The sequence below is a fragment of the Hippoglossus stenolepis genome, chromosome 23, assembly GCF_022539355.2.
Source record: "Hippoglossus stenolepis isolate QCI-W04-F060 chromosome 23, HSTE1.2, whole genome shotgun sequence".
NCBI lineage: Eukaryota > Metazoa > Chordata > Actinopteri > Pleuronectiformes > Pleuronectidae > Hippoglossus > Hippoglossus stenolepis.
In genome coordinates this window covers 8,425,940-8,443,527 of record NC_061505.1, presented here as the reverse complement: position 1 = coordinate 8,443,527, position 17,588 = coordinate 8,425,940, and the positions used below count along the sequence as shown (strand labels likewise).

Below are 17,588 nucleotides of genomic sequence, written 5' to 3'. Positions count from 1 at the left end.
GCAGCAACAGTTTTTGCAACAGCAAAGATTTAATTAGACAAAGTTTTCTTTAGGGTTTGGAATGAAAGTACTGGGCCACGCCAATCCATCATCTCCCACAATTCCACTCAAAACAAACAAACAAAACCCAGAACATCCATCTTTCCAGTTCAACTCGAATCATTGCTCCCAACTAAAAAATGGAAAGGTACTGAAATTACCTGAGATACGTTTTGCATATAAAACCAAATACTGAAGATGGACTTAAATCAGCCACGGACGTTAAAAGGGACATATACATTTGGACATCATTTTTTTTTCCACAACTACATGTATTATATCAACTTAAGGCAGATAGGAATATCTTTGACAACACAAGTTGCGCATTTCATGTACAAAAAAGACCTCGTGGGCCACACACACAAGATGGTCCGATATTTGTCAAATGAAGAATCTGCATTGCAAAGAAATGATCAACCGGTATAAAAAAAAACAAGCAAGGCAATGCAGAATGATGATATAACTCGTTAACTATGAAATCTTACAAGTTTATTTGAGTAATAAAAGTAAATTACTACATTTGAACCGTGAGCTGAAGTCTGATTGTCAGTCCAGACAGAAGATTTTAAATCGCTGGCGCTGTTTTTTTCGTATTTTTGTAAGTTGCTTGTCAAAATATATCTCTCCAACAAGAATAAATAACAAAGTTTAATGTGACAGTTTGAGGGAAAAGCTTGATACGTGGCCCCTGTCACATCGTCTTCTCTCTGGGCATCATGTTAAGTCCTTTTACTCGATACCATTATAAATGGTTTTAGTTTTTTTTACGACCAATTCGGACTCTTCTACAGGGAAAAGTGGAGTTTCTCTTGTTTCCTTTGTGGAGCCACAGCTGCGTTGGTTTCCCTGTAATCTCAGAACACCAGAACAGTTTCTGCGTCACTGCACATTGTGAAGATCAAGTCTCGGCCATAAAAGGTCAAAGAATCTTTTTTCTCTTTTCTTTGGTGTGGGCCTGTGTGAATCAAATGCTTCTCATTACTCACGGTGTAATGACGGGGAAAAACACTTTATCCTGCCAATGTTTCTGCTAAATTATGAAATAACTGACTACCGCAGATACATTGACTAAAGGTTAATGAAATGAGAGATAATGAGATAAAATGCAGAAAAGAAATTAAATATTATAAATTGTCTTACAGAGTTTATTGTTTAAAATGAAATCAATATTTTAAAATGAGATTCTGAGAACTCTTTAAATATTAAGTCTTTATCTGAGGGTAACGAATACTGGCAAACATCTACAAATAACCCCTCGTGTTATCCAGACGCTGTAAATCTACATAGTGAAAGGAAAAAGGGCTTAAATCAACTTAAACACAGTGGAGATAGATGCTCTATTGCTTATGCCAGTGGGCTTTCTGCCAAAATGCATTTCAGCCGCAGGCACTGATGTTATTACCGTCTCCACTGTCCATCACGCCAAGTATCCAATGCGGGAAACACGAGATGTGTTGTCCATTTAATTCTGACAGATTTACTCGGAAGCTCCTCGAGCGACAAGTCGTTATTTGGAGATCATACCGTGTGTGTATGTGAAAGGCAGCTGTGGACACTGGAGGAGGAATCTCCCGGATCCTTGTTCCCTCTTGTCTTTTTATAAAACCCCATAAAAAGCACTGTCCTGACAATTTCAAATGGACTGACCCTGTGAGATCTGTGCACGGTCCATTAGATCCTGTGTTTTCTACCCGGATGGGTAGAAAACATGGGGACACTTGAGGACACGGGCGTTTGGACTTTAAATTAGGTGAGCAGCTGCCTGATCTCCCGGTGAACGTGGCAAAGGAAGTCTTGGTAGGAGGCGCCGCCGAGCAGACTTTTATCCTCCACGAGGAACTGACGGAATAACAGCTCGGGCTTGTCCTTCTGCCTCACGATGACGAGCTGAGCGGAGAGGAAACAGATTCCATTTAAAATGCAGTTACTAGTGGCACAATGACATTTTGGACGTAAAGAAATATAAGTTGCATTGTTGACATTTGACAAAGTTAATGTGGTTGAAATATGGATCCTCAAATTGTGCTTTGGGAAAAGAATGGGTCCTTGGGGCGTCTTGTATTTACATACTAAATCCACCAGGGGGAGGCAGAGGTCATGGAAAAGCTCCATAGTATTTATCTTTGGCGGTTTTCCACTACCAAAGTGTTACGTCTTGAATAAACTTCAACTGTCTGAGGGCAAATAGTTTTTTAAAGCACAAAATGGACTAAGTTGCTGGTTTACAATAATCGTTTGCTTACCTTCATGGAGTTCGGCCTCTTTTCAAGCAGGCCATTGATGATAGATCGGACTTTCTTTGACAGTGGGTTGTCCAGCTCTGGCAGCGAAAACTGAAAAAAGAACAATTACAAGGTTTGTCAATGAAAATTCAAATATCTTAAATTTGAGGCTGGAAAACAAGTTGTGATTTTTATTTACTTATTTTATTAACACCAGTGAACTTCAAACGCTGTTAATGATTTTCTGCCTCCTTCCCCACGTGGACCAGAACATGTTTTACGTTTGTCTTGGAAAAATAAATGTCTCTGTTTGAACCCGGCATGAGGTTTACATATTTTAGAACTATTGTTGCCTTCATCAGGGTAGAACACTTTACAGGTTACACATGTGAAGCTACTTCCTGGCTGCATCAAAGGATTCATATTGTACTGTTTTATCTGGTTTATAAGTGTGTGCGAGATCTAAGTGCTATTTAAATGAATTCTGACCATGTTTGCTTGCAGGTGGGCGAGGGAGGGCAGGTTGAAGATGCTCTGGATGATGTCAGGGGGGCTTGCTTGGCCCAACCACAGAAACACGGAGTGGCCGTTCTCCAGCAGGAACATGCCAGAGTCGGCAAGAGACTCCTCTGAACAGCGCACCGAAGCGGGCAGAGCATCGCCTCCAACGTCCACGTTGTGCTTTTAAAAAGAAAAAACACAGAGTTGATTAAGATTTCAACAGAGTCTGACGTTTCCCACTGAAATGGTAAAGTTCGCAAAGTACTTTGCTCAAACTTGGGAAACTGACTTTTGGGCTTTTTAACTTTCAAACCTTTTACCAACACAAAAACCTATACAACAGCATGGAACAGGAAAAATCATTAAATGTCTTGTTTAAGAGAATATTCAGGATGAGATAGAGTATGCAGGGCCTTATCTCGACAGTATGACTGAAAACCAAGCATGAAAACAAAGTTAGTGTGACCCTCACCAGTGGGATGAGGCGAGGGTAGAGCAGCAGCTGTGTGTCCTCCACCCCCATGGCCATGACCGACTGCCTCAGATGGGCCCTGTCGTCTGTGGAGAGCTCCGTGCTAGACACCAAGGGGGCTGTTTTCATCAGGCTGTTCATGTAGACTGGGAACACCTTCATGGTGCTCGGCAGGATCAGCTAAATATGGACACATGCATAACAATGTTTAGTGACTTATACATAATAGATGTCCTTGTGAAATAACAATTACAGACACGTCAAACCTAAACGTATCTTGTTGTGACGTCAAATCAAAGACTGCCTGCATTACAGGTGCTGCTCCGCACTGACCTGGCTGGCGGCGGAAGGGGTGGCGCAGTTCTTCCTGTAACAAGCCAACATGTGGGCTGTCTGGTTGACCAGGATTTCCCTCACATTCTTTAGAGGCTGGCTCAATATGGCACGGTAAGCTGAGTGGGCACGGGAAAAACAGTTAAAATACGAGAGAGGGGGAATGGGGAAGAAAAGAGTTAATAAGAAAGAGGAATAAACCGCAAAAAGGAGGATTTTAAATTGGGAAGAGGGAGTACAAGGGAGATTAGCAGGGAAAGAAGGCAACTCGACATCAGGACTACAACTAAGTTTTATGGCAGGCTTTGTGTTATCTGTTCCTAATTTGAAACATGTGTTCCTTACTTTCACAGCTCATTCTTCTTTTCCTCACAAGTCGGTGAGCATTAGCTCTGCATCAGCAGGCTACGTCTGCACTACATTACACCCCCCCAAAATAAAGAGCGCTGACTCTATAGGAAGGCTGCCTCCTTTAATAATGGACTGTTCATAGATCATAAGATGGAAAGTACAGAATTTCTGCATTTGGCCGTAAAAAAAAAAAAAAGTGCTTTAAATGCAAACTTGACGTGAAAGACAAAATGATAGCATTCGTGTGGGGGAAACTATCTTAGTTCCCTTTTCTCATTAAATGTAAAAGGCCAGTCACCTGATTTGGCAAAGAAGTTGATGAGCGAGTCCGTCTCGCAGCCCTTGTACAGCTCTGACAACTGCGAGCTGCAGTTCAGACTGAGGTTGTGGATACGCAGGCGTCGCTGGCCGCTGATGGTGGTGTACAGGAAGGCACACTGGGAAAAGACACGTGCAAACAGATGTTAGAAGCAGACCTTGGAGATTTCATATCTGACGGACAGAAAGGAAAAAGACATAAGCTACCTGCACGAGTGCTCCGGTCTCCTCGCTGAGCGTATCGTCGTGCTTGAACTCGACGGTCAAGGCCTTGTCACAGTCCACGGCCGCCATCTCAACATCTGTGGTGTTGTTCATGTGGATGGCACCGAAGAAGTCTGTGGCTCTGAAGCCTGAAGACAGAAACGTGAAGAAGAGGGAGGTCAAACCTTATAGCACAAGGATAATCTTGTCTAATTAAGACACCAGATGGAAAATCCTGCACTATTCCTTACCTGTACTGGTGCGAACACGCATGATGGCGTCAAATCCGATGCTCTTCTGCACATCTTTCCTGAGGTCTCTCAGGAAATGCTCCCCATCTGTCTCCACCTGGAAAGAAGAAGTGCACTTGGGTGAGCAGCCGATCCGGCATGTGATCTGCATAAGCTCTAACCAGCAGGTGGCAGTATTGTCAATAGTTGATCTACACTGTCAATGACACGGTGGCTCATAAATTAACCTCAATACAAGTAATTTAATTTAAAACCAAGAAAAGCTTTACTGAAACATCATTCTGGACAAAAGTAAGAAATATAAATGAACACTAGAATTGAAGATGTAAGTGTTTTATGTGTAATGCCTACATTGCAGTGTTATTAATGAAGTATGTCAGTGTTTGTTTAGACAATGTGCGTGTTCAACAGAACAGTACTTCTTTGGTCTGTGGTGTGTTTGTACAGCTTGGAGCCGTTTCCCATGCTTGTTGCACTATTCCTTTCGGGCAGTTATATTAAACTGTGGGTACCATGCCAATGTTATTATGTGAACACAGAAAGGTTTCATAAGCTGCAAATGCCTTCGCCCGTGAAGTTATTGCTTCATATCGTAATTACAAGAAATAAAAACTGAAAAAATGTTTGTCCATATACTGTATCTTGTACCTGAAAGTTGTTGTACTTGTAAACGGAGCCTCCGGTGTGCGAGGGCACATCACCCATGGTTGCCAAGTCGAGGTACTGGCTGGGGAAGAGGAAGAGATCCACGCAGCAGCCCTGTGCCACACAGTCCTTCGACAGTTGCTCATACACTCCTTTCTGAGGCTGGAACAGGTTCTATGAGAAAACAGACAATCCTGCTGGGTAAGTCAGCAGTCCCCTCAGATCAGTGTAAATTTAATCATTTTCAAAATAAAGTCTAAACCCTCTTGACAAAAGAGGGTATGTTATAAAAAATAAAAAAAATTCCGCCAGTCAAGTCCACTCAACACAATAAAAAAAAAAACCGACTCACTTTCTCTTTCTCTGTGTTGACCAGCTTTTTGTCATCCCTGTTCTTGAGTTTGCCAGGAGCCTCGGCCGTGGGCATGGAGGAGTGGAAGAGGAAGATCTTTCCGCTACATTCTGCGGCCTGGAGGTGGCAGAGTGACGAGAGAGGGGAAAGATGAAATCTCCAAAAGAAGGTCAAACTAAAAGGTGTGTAGTGTGTTCTTTCCTGATGTGTTGTTTGTAGCAATAGAGTGAAACCATGAAGGGGGGGCAGTACTCAAATAATTCTAATGATAATCATCTTTTATTTTTAAAGCATTACCTTGTGGTTGTCAAATAAACTGATTAAAGAGAAGATAAAGACGTGAGCAATACTCTTATTTTGTATTATTAAACACCAAGAGGCATAGAAAAATAAACAAGGCTATTTGCTAGTGTGTAATATTACTGTTTCCAATAAAAAGCTGTGAGAATGTTTCCTTTGGTCTGCGCCAAACACTGACCTCATATCACTGGGAAAGTTTACCGGACTTGAACGTAAACACAAACATCAGGAAAAAGAAAGTTGCTGAATCGAGTTCAGACACAAGTGCCGAAGTCGTTCCACACATCTGATATGTTTTGACAAATTGAAACAATCTTGTGGGGGTGGTTGCAGTGTATTTTTTTTCTTTCGATTAGCTTTAAATTGACCTTCTCTGGAAAAACACACCATTGTGTGTTTTGGCTTTGGTACAAAGATACAATTAACAAACAGTCAAATCAACCTAATAGATTTCTTCCATATCTAAAGCTACAGCAGCCTCTCATAGTTCGAGGAGGTTGCTGTAGCCTCCTAATCTTCCACCCAATGCTGACAGATGTCACCGCGTGGGGGCTGACCTTAAATGCCTCCACGCCGGCCTGGATGACGGGAGCAAAGACCGTTTCACTCTCGTTGGTGTCTGCAAACATGTCAGGGATCTGGTCCAGGAGGCTGCAGACAAGGGGACAGGATTATGGCTTGCTCAGCAATTTGCCTGTACTTCACAGTATTTAAGTAAAAACCTCCAATATTGATTTCTATATTTTGTCTTTCTCGGGCATAATCTTTTACTTAAAAAATGTTGTTCTTTAAATATTCAACTGAAGCCTTGTTAACCTCTAAGCAAAAAGTTAAACTTATGTAGAAACTTTCAACTTTTAACTTCTCTACATATACATTTTCCAATGAGTTGCTTCTTACTTTACGATAACAGCCCTCGACTCCTGGAAGTTGACGAGGAAGCCGTCAAGCAGCGGGACGAACACGTCCTCCGTGTCCGACACCACCATCATCTGGGGCTGGGCCAAAGCGCTCTTCACGTTGTAGAAGTGCAGGACCTTGTTGTAGGTGACGAAGCCCACTTTAATCGCCGAGCTCTCCTCACCTTCCTCTCTGGTAAGGGAGAAGAGACAAGGGTCTGTGAACTTCACAGTGTGTTCTGGGACATCATTGGAAATGTTTATTCAAATGTGTGCAGTGGATAAATTCAATTTTGTTCGAAACAAGTCACCCTGAGTTCACTGCTTGGATCCCACTGCATGTCTACTACATTTTTTTCCTCCCGCAATAACGCAACATAACAGGAAAAAATAGAAGCTGTTATTTAAATATTGAGGAAACTGGTACTTTGAAGCAAGAGAAAACACAGGATGAAAATCGGGGTTTGCACATGACTTTCAAGCACCATTTCAGCTATTAGAAAGTCCATTTCCCAGCCATGGTACATGGTCAAGTATAAACATCCTTTCAGGATTGAAAGAACATCCAATATGGACTTGTTTATGTGTGTGTGTCCATGTCCAAGTAATTTTTGGTTCTTCAAGAAAACAACTAAGCCCATTGACCCATGCCTGCTATTTTCTTTTGCTCTTTCTGTTTCTCACTCTTACAACTTGCGATAGATTATCATTATACATACTATCTATATATAGACTGTGTATATAAAGATATATACAGTGAATACAGTCTGTGAACCAACTATGCTTCATTTGTGTGTATCGGTGCAACATATAATGAAAAATAAAACCTCTGACGTTTACCAGAACTCTCTGGATTCGGGTGTGGAACTGGTAGCTCCGCTGAACCAGCACCATACATCAAAACCCTTCACCATCACAGTAATTTAAAAGCATTCCTCACTGACACTGCCAACTGCAGTTTGTCAGCCGCTCTACTTAAATCACGCAGACGCACCGGGGAACATGTAATGTGGTTTCGGAGCAGAACGTATGCCACTGGTTAACTGCGATCCCAGACCCCTATGGGAACATTAGTCATGGGTGCTGTTGGAAATAATAGATTCAGATTTGATGTTATCCTTTCTAATACCAGGCAGAGATTAGAAATACCAACAATGAACATCTGCATTTACTTTAACCAGACGCGGGCTTTATTTTGAGTGAACGTGCCAAACACTGCAGAATTATACGAAGCATATCAAACTGCAGTGTGTCTAATGCCTTTAATTTAGTGCCTGTACAAACAAAAGAGAAGATTCAAACGCAGCTGAAGAGATGATGTCATGGCATCACACAAATATGGAAATATTGTTGCTGGTGCTAATAAAGCAAAGCGAAGGAACCAGGTGAGGTAAATCATCTTCTCCTGCCACGATCAATCAAAAAAACTCACTTCCGGAACAACCGTTACCACAAATACCGGAGCCATCTGTACAGCTATTTCTTTTTTGTTTTGTTTTGTTTTTCTTTCACATGCCTGCACTATAATATTTTCCGTTCTTGGCAGCCGCCGCGCCCTCCTCGACCAATACCGACCATCTGCAAAACGTCATGCAGGAATATTCAGCTGATGAGAACAAATAGTTGGCTTGATGTTTAGGACTTTAGGGATGTCCTATTTTGGCAAAGTGCATGTTGAGTGTGAACAGCATATAGTTCTGCATTTACAACCTGCATATACCCACTAATTTTGGTGTAAAAGAGGAATAAGTAATAAAGCACATGTAGTAATATATTTTTACCTGTACTGTGTGTGTGTGTGTGTGTGTGTGTGTGTGTGTGTGTTATCGTGTACCTGGGCAGCTTCTCCAGCAGAGTCTTCAGCTCGTCACATATCAGTTTGACCAGGCCACTCTTGACGTTGTTATAGGACACGTCGATCATGAAGATGTAGGCGGGAGGATTCGGACGCTTGTTGTTCTGCGGGAGATGAAGGTAGAGGGTGAGATTAATTTTGACTTGACAGGAATGCAGCATAAAATACCTTATTTCAAAATGAAATGAGGAAATAAGTGTCTGGTGCAAACAAATGATTCCTCTTTTTAGTCCTGTATTCAGTTTTTGAGGGTCTTAGAGTGCAAACCCTGGAGTCTTCCACCTCAAGTTTCTGTTATTAGTTCCCAAACAACCAGAGCTGGTGTAGCTGTAAGAAGACTGTGCCAGGTATGAATTCCTTAATGGAGGTTAATGGCAGCGGAGTGTGTGTCAGTAAGACACTGTTATGTTTCCACAGTTACGAGCCACGACACGACACTCACCTTGCAGGCTTTTGTTTAATCGCTGGCCCACAGAGAGTGTTTATAAGTCTCAATAAACAGAGCAAAAAAAAAGTAGGCCAGTGGAGTGACTCAGCTTTGCCAATGTACTCTGACCCTCTGATGTTGTTCTCAACAGCCGCAGCCTCCATGGGGACACACAGTTGATTTGTATGTCTTTTTTTATTTTTATTTTTTTTCAGTGCATAGTAGACAAACCCTGAATTCATCAACTTGTCTCTCTCTTGTCTATAAACTCAAACTATCAACTTAATGCACTCTGTGGTGTGTATTGAGAAGTGCTGTACCTTGCAGTAGTCAATGGTGGCTGTAAACTCGTAGGATCCCAAGGACAACTCAGGCCTCTCGTAGAAGTCCACCCTACGGCCCATGTGGTCAAGATGTTGGAAGAAGAAGGCTGGCACTGGGGTAGGACAACAAAATATGTGAATCACAAAGTTTGCATAATATATTGATAGAGTTTTTAACTTTTTTGTTCTTTAAATCAAACGCATGTTTCTCTTCTTTTTTTGCCTAAGTCTTCAGGATGAAATAGTAGTACTGTACCTTCGTTGACACAGTTGCAGAAAGAGCACTGGTAGCGACGGCCGCCATCGATAAACTGCATGTAGGGACACATGTAGGCTTTGCATCGATTGCAGCGGATGGGGCCCGTCTCACCGTGGTCCACAACATATAGAGGAGTCTAGACACAGACAGGTACACAATACAAGTTCAATTCAAGTTTTCACCCAAATTAATTCTAGGTTTGTTAAAAGGAAATCGATGACTAAACTAAATTCTTCAGTGTGTACAGAAAACCATATCTGATACACAGATTATTTATAATGGTTTATTTCTTCTGATGCCGCCCGTGTTTTCAGCAATGCAACATTTAACCATACATGGACCATACTAAATTCTGCTCTGTCTCCATTCCATGGCACCCAAACAATACACACTGCACTTTCATATACAGAACATTTAGTCTCTTATTGAATAAGAATGATGAGCATGAAGCTGTTTAATATATAAACCACAGCGCTGTTACAGAGTTCGCTAACCAAACACTATGTAACACTTTCTATTTAAAGTTCCCTGCGTGGTTTGACACAAAACAAATTGAAAGTATTTGCTTCAAATGAGTTAAAGTGTTTACAGCAGTCCTGCTCAAACTTTTTCTGTCATGTCCTCCACCACTGTTTTTTATCAGCCATTAACAATGATATGGAACGTAACAAAAGGATCCAAATATATTTTTGGTGAAACAACAATATACACACTTTTGCTAGTTCATTCTTCCCCCGTGTCTAAGGTCATTAAACTTAGTTTCACTCTGTATTTTAATCCTGGTTGTCCACACCCCTCCTGCAGCGGCTTTAGAGGAGCCCACCCCCCAGTTTGAGAACCACTACAGTGTCTAAGAGCTGTTTAACCGGTGCGGTAAACAAAATATGGTGGATGATGAATAAATCAATTGAACATCCAAACACAACACCATGCTCCTTTGAGTTAGAATAACAAACTCAGTTGGGATTTAGTTTCACTCTTGTATTTCGGGTGGGAATCTGCTCCATGCTGCACTGGCTGGATTCGAGGCAAAAAAGTACAAGACACTTACATCTGATTGCTTTTGTATAAAACCTCCTTTCTTCTCTAGTGGTCTCTGCAGATCTGACATTAGCTAATTAGCCTCAAGCCAGATGAGAGAAAGCCAACATTGCCTAAAAAGGCCGGTTGGTTCCTGGGACACGGCGAGTGTAGGGGGAAAGTATCTAAGACAGGATTCTTGGACCACACGTGATCCAACAGGAGGGTCATTCACCGGACAAATTCACTTTTGTAGTACAAAGAGACATCTATCAGAGAGTTACATTTAGTGGATGCTTTTAACACAAGGTTGACCACCACAAATCTCCATCTGTGGTCAAGACACTGGCATATATTAGCATTTATCATTCTCTGCAAGAGTTGGATATGGAGGATAACTTGACATGAGGCAAATATGATTTTATTTCTTTCACAGCCAAGCTGCAAGGACTCTCATCTCTTTTTTTTTTGACTGACATTAGCAAGTGATTATGTATTCTTGATCTAATTGAACACGTGATTTATATATATATATATATATATCCACAACTTACCTCATTCTTTGGCAAAGTGGCAAAGGGTTTAATGATGCAAGCCAGGGGCACTTGGCACTGCTTGGCCAGATCGGCGGTGGAGGGGAGGGAGTAGGTGGTGCAGCGCATGAACCTGGGACTGGCATTGCCTGGGATCAGCAAAAACAACTTTCAATGACCTGGATATTATGATTCTTTTCACATAGTTCTGCATTTAAGATTTATTATAATAACAAATAGTCAATATTTATAATCCTCAAGGAGATACCTATTAAAAGCCTTGAACTTAAAGTATGTACCCCAATCCACATAAAAAACTATTGAACCTGATGTGCTCAACTTTTATCAAAAACACAGACATTTAGCGTATTAATAGAAATGAATGGATTTTCACCTACATTTGCAACAGATTACCATCCATTACAAATATCCAGAGCTTTAGCAAATAACATGACCAAAATTAAAGTTCCAGTGTGTAGGATTTAGGTGAAAGGGATCTATTGGCAGGAATTGAATATAAAATAATCATAACGATGTTTTCACTAGAGTGTCATCACCTAAATTGTACAAATTGTTGTTGTCTTTACCCTAGAATGAGCCCTTTATATTTACATCAGGAGCGGCTCCTCTCTACGGAGGCTGCCATGTTTTTTACAGGAGCCCAGACTGGACAAACTAAACAGCTTTTGAGTTTTTATGACAACTGAAGGCTGCCATTGGGGTCTCCTTCATGCTTGGAAGGGGAGGGTGAGGTGAGGTGAGGGGTATTCAGCTGCACCATGCAACTTCACCACTAGATGTCACTAAATCCTTCACACTGAACCTTGAATAGAGTATATCTCTCCAACAACATGGTAAATATGAATAATCTTGGTATCTATATAAAAGTAACACTAGTGAGGTTTTTACGAGGTGTAAGCATCAGTATAGATGTTGCTAGGTCAGATTAAATTAAGTTGGGAACGCAACATAAATGAAAGATTGTCCGCCTAGACAAAAATACAAAAAGTGAATATTCCCTATGAAATCAAGCAGCTTTAGCCCAAAACATCTAGCAATTAAAGGGTTAATTTGGTTACCCTGGTCCTGTGCTGTGAAGTCAGTGGTGACCAGAGGTGGAACCTGTCCTCTGATGTTTGTGCTGAAGACCTGTCCTCCTTGGTTAGCCTGGTCATCTTGTATGATCTGAGTCTAAAACAGACAAAGTATGTAAATACCATATTTTTAAATGAATATGTAATTAATGCGGAGAGTCTAGCTACATGACATTCTTTGATCATCAACCATTTTCCTGTAAATCTAGATCATTTCCTTTATTATTATCCCATTACCTGAAATATAATTAATAAGAAATTATTAAAAAACTACCTGTAATTTTAACAAAAGAAAATATGTACAGTACATGCCTTTGTCACACACCTTTTGAGGATTTTATAAGCCACTAGCTCAGGACAGAAAATGTAATATGACATATGTGGTATGTTGGTATGTGAAGGAGGTCCCAGGGGGATTAGCTGTCAACTCACTATGCTTGGGATAGAGTCAGGGTCCAGTTTCTTCTGCGGTGGGCCAGCCAGTGCGCCCGGTGTTCCGGGGAAGGCCCCTTGCATGCCCTGCTGGGGCCCAGCCATGTGACCCCCAAACTGACCTGCACATGGACACAAGACATCCTGGCTATTAGAGGGTATTTGTTGGCTTAGGTGTCAAGTATGAACTGTGCTTGAAGCTTTGTTTGTAAGCTGTAGAATAAGCTCTGATCTGACTGCTCAAATACTTCTTCACCAGAAAGACAAATATTTATTCTCCTGTCATCCTTTTGGTTTTATAGAACTATTTGACATACAAAATATTTCTATTATGCAGAGCAACTTCAAAAAAGAAATACACATCACAGACACACTACTACTTTGACCATGTATCTACAGCTCTACAACTAATTAAACAAGTAACTAAAACAATCTGATTCTAATACCCCTTGAATGACACATTTTCTTTTTGTTTGTTTGGTGGCAGAGTCTGAGTTACCAGCTTGCTGTGGGTATCCTGGTGGACCAATGGGTCCAGGACCAGGCTGCTGAAAACCTCCGGGGCCTGAAGGCGGTGGGCCGGGAAAAGGACTGCCCATGCCTCCCATGCTCATTTGGGGTGACTGCGGTGGACCCATCTGAGGGGGCATTTGCTGGGATGAGTGGAGTGACTGCTGGCCAGGAAGCATCTGTGGATGGCCCATCGCTGGTGGAGGAGGCGCCTGGAAAGGCTGTTGGGCTACAGAGCCGGTTGGTGGAGGAGGGCTCTGCATGGGCCCTGGGGCTACACAAAGAGGAAAGTTGCAACAATATATTAATCATAGAACTGGTACTTCTGGATCCAGTTTTTTTTCATAGTAAATGTAATAATTTAGTAATGTAGCCATGAAGAGATCCTGTCCAAAGTCATAATCCTCCAAAAAGTGAACATATGTTGCTGTAGGATGAGTAGCAGTGTAAATTTGTAAAAAGCAAACTTACCATAGCTGCCCATGTTCATAGCACTCATCTGATTGGTGAGCTGCTGAGCTGCAGGCGGGGCAGTTGAGGCCATGCTGTTGTATGGGGCATGTGGGGGTTGTCCATAAGCAGGAGATACAGCTGGTGGAGCAGGGTACCTGAGGAGTACAAGGACAGTTACAGCAAGGGTACTGTGGTCTCATATTGATTAAGTGTCTCATGCTAACAGCTGCTAATAACAGTTCATTCAACGTTGGATGATGTCAGTAAAACGAGCAGCACAGTTGCCTGTAAACTTTGCTGTTTTGAAATAATCTGTTAAGACAATTTTAACAATAAAAAGATAAAAACAAATTTAAAGGCCTGTGGAGCATCATCACAGCAAGCCAGTACTTGTTCCTTACCCAGTTAAACAAAGTGATCTAACAACATCCAGTTGTAACTTTACGCATTCTTAACCTATTTGCTTTGATTTCAGAGAAGATTCGCTGTTACCTTTGTGGATGAGCGCCATTCTGCTGGACGTTTGGATTGTACGAACTGCCGACTTGAGGTGGAGGCATGCCGGCAGGAGAGGAAACCGGTGATTTCATCATTCCTGCAGTGAGTGAGATGACACCATCATTTCAGTGCTCGTGTTTGCACTTGACTTAGAGCTTGTTTCAGTGTACAGTTATGAAATATACACAAGAAATTGACTGTATCTATATTTGCTCGTGCCGTTGGTTCTAAATATGCGTTCTATCACAGTGGTGTAGCAGATGAATTATAAGCTGCAAAAAACTAAGACATCTTATGAGCCATAGTTTGCAAAACATATTATTTGGTTTCTTTCATGCACACAAAACAACCAATGTAATCTCTGAGAGCTGGGAAATTGTAAGGTTCTACTGCTATTATGGAGAAAAAAGTATAATTTACTACAACTGATAAGCTGTAATGCACAGCTTCCACTGGCAAGAGCAGACCCGTTAATTGAAAGCCTGACAACCGTGTAATTTGAGGACCATTCGAAGTATAATGGCAAACGGCCTCTACCTGCTGGTGGAGCGGTGAATGCCTGAGGTGGCCCCCCGTAGTGCCCATAGAGGGGCTGTGTAGGACCACTCCCAAATCCACCTTGGTAGCCCCCCATCCCTGGCTGGGCCTGGGAGTACGGGGGTGCGGCGACATAACCCTGCTGACTCATCTCGATGCAACGCCCGTTACTTCCTTCTTCCTTCCAAGACGCATGAGCCTCGACGGCCTGTGAAGTGGAAAAGATAAAAAGTTAAGACAAGAATTCATTTCAAAACAAAGACCTCGTTTTTTCTTTGGGGCGTGGGCAGTTAAGGAAGAAGATCACAGGACCCACGTACAGTTTGCATCAGGCATTTCTTATTTAAGTTTGTGTATTCGTTGAATGAATCCGGGATGTTTACAAGCCAAATAAGCAACAGCTAATGTTTGACCTCATGCAATCATCGTTACTGGTGTAACATGGACCTTTGGTGTTGCTTATTGAGAGATAAGGCAGTTATCTGTGGCGGGTCAACTTCTCTGTTTTGCTGTCGGCCATTGAAAAACACTTGTTGTAAGTGTTTAACAGTGGATTACAAGCTTTGCTGTCATTTCCCACCCAGTACATGGAGACTATCGACTTATATGTCAAGTCTTTTACAAACTTCTAGGAACAGCTGGGTCAACAACAACAACAGCTGTGCTCGACACCCTTGACGCCCTTTATTACAACCCAATAAACCAATTACACAACACATTTCCCCCCCCCCCAGCTGATTAAAAAGACATGGATAGAAATCAATACCAGCTGTTAACTGTTCAGCTCAATAGTGAAGTCGTTCTGCCACTTCCCAGATTCTGCCACGTCAAAGGAACCGTTATGAAGCATCCCTACGTGGGTTTTTTTGTGTGTGTTTTTTTTTACCGATTCACATCCAGCTTCACGCACGTATCCACATCGCAGGTTAACATTTCACCTTTGGCTTTACATCAGAGGAGTGCGACGACGTGACGTGTCTATTAATCACGGAAAGCATCTTGCTAGCAGCGCGGAAATCAACACACAAACTTTTCTCTCCGTTTTTCTTCCAACTCCGCACCGGAAGCGAGAGAATGATTAGGAAGTTGTTGGTGGAGCCGAGCGAGGGGCCGGGTCCACATGTCCGTGTTGTGAACGGTGTCGCAGCGTGATTTACCTGAATGTTCCAGCGGTCCTCTCCTCGGTGGAAGAAGCAGAGTGCCACGTCAAACTCCACCGGAGCGCCGGTCGCTACGTTACGAGGGAAACGAAACACCCGGAGTTTCCGGCGCTCTATTTCAAAATACAAGTCCTTACAGACGAGTAAACGTTCTCGGACGCTATTAAATGAGACACACAGAAACTTTGTACTTTAAACTGCATTTTTTACATCTCTGCAAAAAAATATTTTGCGTTTTGTGCGTCAAAGTATCTCGGTAAAATGGAACGTTGTGCTTTTATGTTGAAAAGCCAATATCCAGGTGGCTGCTTTTGCTCCATCTGCCTCTGACCAACTTCACAGGACACCGAGTAGTGCATGTCGCTGTGCGCATGCGTGAAGCAGAGGGATCCCATACACGTCAGCACAGGTCACTGATCTATAACCATAGTCTGTATAAAGGTCTAGAAGATTGTATATAAGACTGTTTATAAATCTGTATGTAAGTTTATATATAAGTATGTATTTAAGTCTGTATACAAGTCTATATAAAACTGTATGTAAGTCCATAGATAAGTATGTAAGTCTGTATACAAGTCTATATCAGACTGTATGTAAGTCTATAAGTATGTATATAAGTCTGTATATGTCTGTATAAGTCTGTATAAAAGTCTATATAGAAGTCTGTATATTGGTCTGTAAGTAAGTCTATAACACACATGTTTTACATTCACCTGCAGTGGCGAGTCTGGAGTCTATTGGGGCCCCTAGCAAAACTTTCATGCAGGGGGCCCCCTCAAAGCGTTCATCAACATTATGTTATAAATAATCTAGATGGATAGATATATAGACTGATCCTGAGGGAAATTTAGGCATCCAGTATCATACTTCTAGTCGTAGAAGTATGTGCTAAAGCAGATATTCACGATACAAATATTTTAAGTATAACTTAACAATATACATGTATAAAACATCATAAATAACTTGAAATAAATGCAATATAAATATAGTACAAAATATGAATATACATAAAATTATAGCCCACATTATAAGGCCCGTGCTTTAATTACTGATGTCCCATATGAAAAGTCTATTCTCGGAGACGATGTTAATTTCACCCGGGCTTAATTGTTTTGAAGTTTCAATACTGTCTGTACTACTAAGTTTGTTTTATTTTTCCTGATCTTTTTTTCTTTCTTTTTTCACTTCCAGATTGACAACTCCTCTTCATTTTCCTTTGCTTTCATTTTCAATTCAAATTTTGAGAATAACACAGGGCCCCTATAGGGAGGTTTCCTACTGAGATGTCATCGCAAATACTCCATTGGTTGTCAGAGAGAGAAGGAGGGGAGGGTGTAGTCACTGGCCACCTTATGAGACACTGCTGTGGAGTAAAGTGTGTCAGCCCTCGGGGGGCCCCCTCTTGGCTTGGGGCCCCAAGAAGTTGCCTGCCTTGCCTGTTCACAAGCTGCACCTCTGTTCACCAGCAGGCCTCACTCTCTGTTATCATAGAAACATATCAAATTTTTATAAATCAAATAAAACATGGATGACAACATCAGAATGTAATGATGATCAAATTAAATTGGGGCCTAAAATGTTTGGCTCTGACACAAGCTGA

The 17,588-nt window shown here is 41.7% G+C and overlaps 2 protein-coding genes across 3 annotated transcripts in view; one reads left to right on the top strand and one right to left on the bottom strand.

Moving 5' to 3' along the window:
• kcnip4a (potassium voltage-gated channel interacting protein 4a) overlaps positions 1 to 2,849 on the top strand; it is a 114,445-nt gene extending 111,596 nt beyond the window's left edge. Inside the window, exon 10 of the transcript XR_007032386.1 lies at positions 2,766 to 2,849. The gene's annotated coding sequence lies outside the window, so the exon portion shown is untranslated. The remainder of the gene's footprint in view (positions 1 to 2,765) is intronic.
• Positions 11 to 16,062, bottom strand: sec24d (SEC24 homolog D, COPII coat complex component). Of its 2 annotated transcripts, none has more exons than XM_035148902.2 (23): positions 15,986 to 16,062; positions 14,829 to 15,036; positions 14,286 to 14,388; positions 13,812 to 13,948; positions 13,330 to 13,614; positions 12,831 to 12,952; positions 12,384 to 12,495; positions 11,326 to 11,453; positions 9,749 to 9,887; positions 9,490 to 9,605; positions 8,722 to 8,846; positions 6,889 to 7,080; positions 6,546 to 6,639; positions 5,689 to 5,805; positions 5,340 to 5,510; positions 4,692 to 4,788; positions 4,444 to 4,589; positions 4,217 to 4,355; positions 3,568 to 3,686; positions 3,235 to 3,414; positions 2,751 to 2,942; positions 2,283 to 2,372; positions 11 to 1,926 (listed from the first exon to the last, which is right to left on the bottom strand). In XM_035148902.2, exons 2-23 carry the CDS (start codon positions 14,977 to 14,979, stop codon positions 1,786 to 1,788), a joined length of 3,096 nt encoding a protein of 1,031 aa, XP_035004793.1. In that variant the 5' UTR covers positions 14,980 to 15,036; positions 15,986 to 16,062; the 3' UTR covers positions 11 to 1,785. The 2 variants fall into 2 exon arrangements, with proteins under 2 accessions (XP_035004793.1, XP_035004795.1); XM_035148904.2 differs by lacking the exon at positions 15,986 to 16,062 and adding an exon at positions 15,715 to 15,950.
• Positions 16,063 to 17,588: the final 1,526 nt, after the last annotated feature.

Excerpts from the sequence above, each read along its gene's own strand:
- sec24d (XM_035148902.2), bottom strand. The coding sequence starts at position 14,979 with ATGAGTCAGCAGGGTTATGTCGCCGCACCCCCGTACTCCCAGGCCCAG. Across the intron at positions 5,806-6,545 it reads CCGGCGTGGAGGCATTTAAG|GCCGCAGAATGTAGCGGAAA; the intron begins GTCAGCCCCCAC and ends TGCCACCTCCAG. Across the intron at positions 2,943-3,234 it reads ACCCTCGCCTCATCCCACTG|CACAACGTGGACGTTGGAGG; the intron begins GTGAGGGTCACA and ends TCTTTTTAAAAG.